Genomic DNA, 8932 nt, shown 5'->3' on the forward strand with positions numbered 1-8932 from the left:
AGAGCCTTTAAAACACTAATCTTCATCTTCAGGAATCACCAGGAGGAAAATAGCTGACGCAGCTACTTGAAGCTTTCTTTCACAAGAGCATCTTGCAGAATACAGTATAAGAAAGGCTGCAAGCCCTTTCAAGGGTCCCAGACTGGGAGGAGGGGATCGTGCCCCATGCATGAGAACACTCAGGTCACTTTTTAAATAGACCTGTAACTTTCTTTTTGTGGCCAGCAAAACTCTGCATACCATGAATGAAGCCGGTTCTGCTAATCCATAACAAAACCCAACCCAAATGATTTGGCTCAATTGGGACTCAATACCTCCAGGTGCCTTGTCAAAGAAAAGCTCCACCACTCTATAAGCAGCTTATCTCATCAGCTTTGCAGAAAGCAAAACCCTCATGATCAATATATTGCAGAGTCATGTCTACAGTTTATGCTGTATGAAAAGTTATTTTTCCTAACCATGGCTGGTCTATTCCACATAATGCATTATGCTTTCTCCCTTGGCCCTGTTTTAAATTTTAAGCACAACTCTTAATTCATTCTTGCAATTATTCTGAAGGTGGAAAAATGAAAGGGGGGAGAAAAACGGCAAGCAAACAGGATGACTTCAGCTCCGTTATTTTCAAAGGCAATCCGCCCAGTTAAAACACACAGTTGGCCACCAAGGCCAGGATGACAGAGAAATACAGATATATATAAATATATAGGTTTTGTATGTGGCGGCAGTTTGAATTAAAACTTCTTCAATGCAGATGAGAAACAATCGTTAACTGGGAATAAATGACAAAGCATTTTTGATCCCAACATCTGTCCCCAGGGTATGGCTCTGCATCCCCACCTGGGGTCTGGAACAGGGGAGAATGTCATATGGACACAAAGACATTGGATCAAAAGGCTGTATCTTCTGGAAGCAAAATGGTAAACACTGTATAATATCATGGTATCGAATGTAAAATCTGCACAAATTTAGGACATAAACCCAACCCTTATAGGAGAAAATGTTCACCCACCCAAGTCCCAGAGGATCTTTCACTGGAAGGATGAGAAGCCCTTGTAAGTACAGTCAGGTCAGGTTCAAAGACTCGGACAGGCCACCTGGGCTGAGCCAGCCCACTGGGCAAGCTGGCTTTCAAAAAAGGCCCCACCCACTGGACACCCCAGCCTGCTCCCCAAGAATCTCTCCAGTCCCCAGGGTCCCTAAGACACTGAGATGGGGCTGGGAAAACAAACCCATTTGCTTCCTCCTGCAGGAAACGTCTTGAGGCTGAGGACCCCCTCCCCCTGCCCCCAACATAGGAGAGTGGGATAGCAGCCTGCTGTTTTGCCGTTGGTCAAGGTGGTATAATGTCTCACTCCAGGGCGTGAGCTCTCAGGTCTGACTCCCCACTTAGTGCTCCCTTATAAGCACCTGTCTCTCCTCCACTCTTTGTTTTGTTCAGGCTCATAACCTAATATGTGTTCCTGGCAAGTCACTTCCCCTTTGGGCGCTGTTTCCTCACCTGCAGATGAGAGGGCTGGACCAGATGAGAATTCCAAGACCTTCGTAGCCCACTTACCTTAGGAACCCATGACTCTATTAAATCAACCCCAAAGCCAAGGCACCCCAAATAGCGCTCTGATCAGTATTTGTGGTCGGTGATGAAACCGAGCTTACTGTTCACTGAGATGCCTTTCATGAGCCTCAGGTGATGAAAACTTCACCATATGGCTGTGCACTGCCCAGAAGTGACCAGTCCCTGGACACAGAGCCCTGACATCCAGCCCCCGCTTTGCTGCATGGGAGTAAGGAAAGATCCCTTTTCTAAATGGTCAGTCCAGGCCCCCCCACCCCTTGCTACGGGTAACCACAAAACTAGAATCCATAATCCTTGACCCAGAACCCAGAACCTCAGCCACGGGCCCCACGTCCCGTCTCCTGTTCACACACCTCGCCCTCGAGGTGGACACAGATCCAGTGGCAAAGGGCTAAACGCATGAAGGCTGCCATTTTGAAAATCCTGGCACTCCTGCTGGGGAGTGGGGTAGGGGAAACATATCAGGCCCTAAAGATTTCAAAGAATAGGGCTGCTGTTAAATGTGTTAATACACTTTGACCCAGCAAATTCCACTTCTAGGAATGCACTCACGCACTCAACTGCAGCAAGGTTTATAACAGCAAGACGTGGAAACACCCTGAATGGCTGACAAGTGGGGACAGGTTCAATGAATTTATGATATGACCACACGATGCAGCCATGACCGGCGATGGTGTATATCTGTGGGTACTGGTGCAGACAGAAGACATTTACAAGGCAATGAGCACGCTGCGCTCCACGAATACATTCATGTACTTTTTTTTTTTTTTTTTTTTAATTTGCCCGTGCCGGGTCTTAGCTGCAGCTAGATGTGGGATCTAGTTCCCTGACCAGGGATGGAACCTGGTTCCCCTGCATTGGGGGCATGGAGTCTTATCCACTAGACCACCAGGGAAGTCCCCCGGCCATCTACATTTGTATGCAAATACAGAGGATAAAAACACTAGAAGAATTTATATAGCCAAATGTTAACAAGAATTAACTCTGAGAGGTGGCATTATGGGTGGTTTTTATTTTTATTCAACTGAATTTTCTTTTTAATAGTGAGCACATATCATTATGTGTATTTTAAGATATTTTAATACAACTGGAAAGTTAAAGAACGTAGCGCTTACCAGAGGAATTACGCGTAGACGATAAGGCAGGTATCCATTAAAACAATTATGAGTAAGATGATCTCTAGGCAGCTTCTCATTTCTCAGATTGAGACCGACACAGAGCGATTGCATCACAGTTCGCCGACAGAGACCCATCTTTGAGGATGTGCTGGCCTGCACTTTAGGGAAGCGGCCCCCAGCCCGAGCTCAGAGGCTGCACAGCCTGGCGTGGCCGCCAGAAGGCCCGGTCATCTGGAACTGAGCCACCAAGTGGTCCTGGGCCAGCCCTTTTTGTTACCGGCCACTTCCTTGGGCTCAGCCGTCACAACCCTGACCAGAAACCGTCCCCTCCACTGTGGTTTCTAGAAGCTGTTGCGAAGTTCAGAACATGAGTACCGAAGACCAGTCAATGCAGGTTGCACCACCTACTAACTCAGTCTCTCAATCCCTCTGAGCCGCAATGTCCTTAACCGCAGAATGGGGAGAAAACCTCACAGGGTCCATGTGAGGGTTAAATGGGGAACATATGCCAAAAGCCTAGCACAGAACAGGCGACCGAGAGGGTTCCTCGTTCCACGTCTGCCCTCGCTATGCTCGAAGGGCCTTCCCATGACCCCGAATGCACCTCTACTCAGCTTTCCCTTTGAACTGGATGTAGAAAAAGATTCCAATCAGCCTATTCTGAAAGGATGTTCTTTTTAAAAAGCATAGCTGAGAGAGACTTGGTCACAGGCATTGTTACTTCCCACCACCAGCACAACCACTGCAGACACTGCCACCAAGGACCAGGGCCTTCGCCGTCCCTCTCGGGACCACAGAGGCCAGGCAGGTCCAGAATACTTGCGGTGGGGAATGCGGCTTTCCTGGATTTTGAGCTAACCTGGCGTGGAAGGAGGCATTCCCATCACTGTCCCCAGGCAGCAAACCAGAGGCCTCCTGGCACTCAGGCTAACCTGGGCTGCAGATCTGATAAGGCCTCCCTCCAGCGCCCCGCAGGCCTCCCCAGTCTTGGGAACTACAGGTCCCTCTCCAGACTGCCTCCGAGGATCACCGGTGGCAAGTTTCACCAGGAAAAAAATTGCCAAGGCGAAAGCAGACACCAAGGGAAACAGTGCCCCAGCTCTGGCTCCCTCCGGGGACAGCTGGAGTGAAAGCCTTCAGCAGAAGGTTAAAACTACGGGGTAGAGCAAAAGCAGAGAAAAGCCCCACTCTGAGGCAGGGGCTGGGTGGGGAGAGGGAACCCAGGCTCCACTCTCATTTCTGCCAGGGGCGTGTGACGTGGGACAAGTCGCCAGCAAGACTCTGGGAGTATTTCCCAGAAAAGCAGGAGTTGGACTGGACAACCGTCCGGTCACATTCCCAATTCCAAATCGCTCTCAGCAGGCCGTGGTGCTGGAGTCACTACTGTTTGCCTGTCTGCCTCCCCCATTGGACTGAAAGCATCCCCAAACACCAGGAAAGCATCCTACCTACCTCAGAATCCTTGCCAGGGTGGTGGCAGTGAGCAGCTCATCAGGCAAATCAGTAATAACTGCAGGTTTGTTGAGTGAATGCACGTCCACACACGCCCCGAGTACTTGCTCTGTAAGCACCCATGGCACCCCTCTCCTCTCCCAGCACTTCCACCATCCAGGTGCTCCGAGGGGCAGGGGAGAGGACCACAGGGAGAGCTCAGGCCCTCCACACCACAGGGCTCTGACCTCTGCCACAGCAGAGCTGAGCAAAGGTCGAGGCCCTTTGGGGACCCCTTTCTCTAGGTCAGCTTGCTTAGGAGGGACTTTTCTCCATAAGAGCACCAGATGGGAAGCCTCGGTGTGCCAAGGCCTGTCTCTGGAAAGTACCAGGAGGCTGGCAGGATAAGGCAAAGTTACAGTGCCCACAAAACGTGCATCTTCGTGAGGCACCACTATCTCCCCACTGCCCGGCACAGACTCGGCCCCAAGAGGATGCACAAATGAGGGAATGAACTGGCGTGGGGCTCCAGGCCCAGCTTTGAGGCCAGCCGGGTATCCCTGTGTGAGCACATCTGGGGAGCGAGAACATTCCACCGTGCCTCGGTGGAGTTCTCAGGGCCTGATGGAGATAGGGCAGCAGGTTCTGCTGGGATGCAGTGGCCTCCCAACTTCTGTTTACAGATTCAGACCCTGGGTTCAGATTTTAACCCCCTCCGCTTCTCATGTCGAGAGAAAAAAATACACGTGTGATGAAGGTTGGTGGATTTCCAGGAAATCTTCGGGGACTGAGAAGGGTCCAGCACACTGACCGGCAGGTGGGAGGCAGACATTACACCCTGGCTCCTTCCACTCTTTTGGATCCAAGCTGGACCACTGCGTGGAGGAGGGAGGGGCAGCCGGACACGCTGACCCCCAGACATGATCCGACCTACAATCAGGCACCAGCAGTGGGGCCGGAGGTCTGGGACTTCCCGAGGCACCTCACTGAGGGCTTACTCAATGAGGACCAGGGTGGGCTGGAGTTCCTCAGATTCTGTAAGTCTGGCGTGCTTGCGTAAGCCAAGCCCTCTGGTCAGCCCCTTCTTCAAAAGCCAGGAATCGAATGTTGCAAGTCCTGTCTCTGGGGGCCCTGGCCTGGAATGTGAGAGGAGCCTGCAGAACAGGAAAGAAAGCCAGAATGGACATCACCACTACCCTGCCTGACCTCAGCACAGGCTGCTGGGATTGGTTCCTGGCCTGTCTCACCCACCTCTAGGAAATAAGAGCAAGGTGTCAAAGTGCCTTCCCCTAAATGTGGCCTGTGGCATGAATGCATTGGACCCTCAGGAGGAAAGTTCACGGGCAGAATCTCTTGGTAGAAAGCATGCGGACTTACAGACTCACGACAAGGTTGCAGGTTTAAGTAGACTCATGCCCATTTTACAGATGGGAAAGCCTGAGATTCAGAAGTCATGGGACTTGACCAAGGTCAGACAGATAGAACCAGGACCAGATTTCCAAGCCATGGGCTTTCCGCCTGCCACACTGCCCCAAAGGTCAGGATTCTTTGAGTAATAAACTTTCCCCCTATTTTATCAGTCTGGTAAATCTGGATTTTAGAACAATTCTTAATCATGGATATTCTTACACAGTGGCGTGCATAACAAACATCTGATTCAACCCAACTGAGGCCCCTTCACTAAACCACAGAATTTAGAGCCACGAGAGCCCGCAGAGACCCACTCCAACCCCCTTGTTCAAGTAAGGAGGCTGAGGCCTAGGGAACTAGATCCTGGGGTATAAAGTCCCATTCCCCCAAACAGCCCAGGTCCTGCCTTTTCAGGGAGTAGGGTGGACCCGAACCTACAGCAGAGTGGAGAGGACAGGGAGCTGGGTACTCGTTCCCGTTCCCACTGCAAATCCCCTTTGGACCTTTGGATGGGTTTCTGGCGACCAGAGCCAATCATCCAGTAAACACTCAGAAGGGAGGCTACCAAATAAACCAGGTCAGAGACCTAAATAAGGGGATGCTCTGGAGTGTCCTGATGCCACACCTTGGTAAAAATGAGAGACTTTGGAAGGCAGGGTACAGAGAAGGCAAGGCGCCATTTCCAGAGAAAGAGCCACACTTTTTCTCCCGGGTCCAATCTGCAAACCAAGAGCACTTCAGAGCGACGCGGGGAGAATCCAAGAGAGGCCAACAGAGAACGTCCTATCATCCCAACAACATAGCGTCCAACAAGACACATGCTGCAGGACAACGACCCCTCCTCCCAGAACGAAGCCACACAGGCCCCATATTGTGTCAGTTTAAAAACTGAACTTAGCTGGGCAAACACACCCGGCTATGTTCAAGAAACCAGTTTCTCTCGCCGCTTGGAAAACAGCAGCATGCATGCAGGAGGGACTGGGGCGGGGGGGGCGGGGACGGGGGGTTGCTGGTTGGTTGGTTTTTTAAGTAAAACCCTGGTCGAAACGGCTATAGCGACTGTAACAAAAATAATAATAACCAGCGCTGATTAGATGCTTCCCATGTCCCTGGTTTTGTAGCTTTTAAGAAAATAAAACTGAAGGACAGAAGTCACTCCCAAGGGGACTTCCCTGATGGCGCAGTGGCTAAGAATCCACCTGCCAATGCAGGGGACATGGGTTCGAGACCTGGTCCAGGAAGATCCCACATCCCGCAGAGTAACTAAGCCCGTGTGTCAGAACTACTGAGCCTGCGCTCTAGAGCCCACAAGTCACAACTACTGAAGCCCGTGCGCCTAGAGCCCGTGCTCCCCAACAAGAGAAGCTACTGCAATGCGAAGCCCGAAGAGTAGCCCCCGCTCGCCACAACTAGAGAAAGCCCGCGCGCAGCAATGAGGACCCAACACAGCCAAAAATAAATTAATTAATAAAAAAGAAGTCACTCTCGAGCATTTTGGATCAAACAGGGATTCAGGCTTGTGGTGTGCACAGAGGACTGGGTCTTGTAATGACTGCCACAAATCACCCGCTGGCCCTATGATTGCTAGCAGAGGCAATCAGCAATAAGAGGGTATGGAGGGTGTAGGATGAGGAGTTCAGGTTCTAATAAAACAAAACATCTCCAGATGTGCAGCAGGCCAGATGTGTCAGTGCAAGGTGGAAAGAGGCAGAGCAGCTACTACGTGGTGCCTGGAATTTCACAGTCTTCCCAGCCTCTGGACAAAAGCAAGTTGGGAATGCACTAGTTTCCCTCTATTATGTATGGGGGAGGGGGAGACTCCCCCTTCTGAGAACCCAACAACGCTTTTGGTTGATTCTTTCAAATCCTTTTAATACTGCACTTCCCAGCTATAATTTGAGACAGTAAGGCCTGCATCTTATTTCTTCTTTACACTGGAGGCTGTCTCCACCAGAAAACCCCTTAAATAGTGTCATCTTCCCATCAAAGCCTTTGGTCCTCAGCATAATTGTTCCTAAACCAAAGTCCAATAGCGGGGGGTGGGGGGGTGGGGGGGGCGGGGGGCGGGGGGGTGTCGGTGGGTAGAGCAGTGAAATGCTGTGGCAGTGCGAAAGAGAAGCACCCAACGTCTGAAAGGCAAAAATGCAGTTTCATCAAACACTGATAAGCGGCAGACAAGAACCTGGAGAAGAGCAAAGGAAGAGACAGACAAAGTCTGGGGCGTGAGGGTAAGGCAGAGAACGACGGGCCTGCGCTCACACTTCAGGGGGACCTCCTCCCGCCCAGTCACCCCGGCCCACAGCTGCTGGGCTCAGTCACCCAGGGAAAAGTCCAGCACGTGACTCAGTGGGAGAATGAGTCCTGCGGCCGAGCGAGCTAGAAATGGGGTGGGGGCGGAGGGGGGGCGGCAGGGGATGTCCGTGCGCCGCCCATCCCGCCCGCGGGCTCCTCCAGCCTCCCTCCCAGGTCCCACTACGCCCCTCCCCCCAAATCCCGCCCAAGGTGAGGGGCTGGTCCCGGGTCCTCCGGCCGACGCAAAGGAGGTGACCGGGCTTAAGGATGCAACTGAGGAAGGAGTGACCTGGAGCAGCGAGGGAGGCGCTGGGGCGCTTCCCGGGCTGCCGACCCCTGCCTCCTCAGACCCAGCGCGGGCCCCCGTTTCTCCGGCGCCGCGGCCCCTTACCTCCAGGGTCCGTATCTCCTGCTGGGTGAGGTCGTTGGACACGGCGCACTTCGTGCGCAGCCCGCGCAGGCTACCGATGGAGATGTCGATGAGCTTCTGGAGCTGCCCGCACTGCTGCAGCGCCCGGCTGGCCGCGGCCCCGGCGCCCCCATCTGGGGCCGCCGCGTCCCCCCCGCCGCCGCCCTCCTTCTTCTCCCCCATCGCCGCCGCGCGCAGCGCCGCTCTATCCATGCCTCGGCATCGGGGCCGCGGGGTGGCCGAGGCGGGGAGCCCGGGGGCGCGGGCGCCTCGGAAGGGAATCCCTTAGCCGGGAGGGCTGGCCGAGGAGCGCCCCTCGACGCTGCCGGAGCCAGGACGCAAGCCCGCCGGCCGCCGAGCCCGCCTCTCCCTCCCGCCCAGCCGCGGCGGCAAAGCGAAAGCCGCGGCGACCCGACGGCTGAGGCTCCGGGAGCCTTTAAGTGGCAGCGGGGGCTGGGTCAGAGCAGCTGGGCATGCTGGGACTTGTAGTCCGCGCCGCGCACCTGCCGCCGCCCGCGCCCTCGGGGTCCCCGCCGGCTCAAGCGACCCTAGGTCCCGGCCTTCCCTTCCGCTGTGGGCACAGGCTGTGCGGGAGCGCCCCGCCTCTGCGCCCCGGCAGTGGCTGCTCCGCGCCAGCTCCTCCCCCGGCGCCCGAAGCCTGGGGAGCCGCATCTCCCCGCCCACCCCCGCCTCCTCCCC

The 8932-nt window shown here is 54.0% G+C and overlaps 1 protein-coding gene across 1 annotated transcript in view; it reads right to left on the reverse strand.

The window, feature by feature from the left end:
* Positions 1-8597, reverse strand: part of KSR1 (kinase suppressor of ras 1) — a 150387-nt gene extending 141790 nt beyond the window's left edge. Inside the window, exon 1 of the mRNA XM_089900759.1 lies at positions 8216-8597. Within this exon, the coding sequence (XP_089756885.1) occupies positions 8216-8446 (231 nt within the window). The 5' untranslated portion in view covers positions 8447-8597. The remainder of the gene's footprint in view (positions 1-8215) is intronic.
* Positions 8598-8932: the final 335 nt, after the last annotated feature.

The sequence above is a fragment of the Delphinapterus leucas genome, chromosome 19 (genome assembly GCF_059928025.1).
Source record: "Delphinapterus leucas isolate spDelLeu-1000000601 "Yukka" chromosome 19, BTC_Dleu_Yukka2, whole genome shotgun sequence".
NCBI classification, from domain to species: Eukaryota; Metazoa; Chordata; class Mammalia; order Artiodactyla; family Monodontidae; genus Delphinapterus; species Delphinapterus leucas.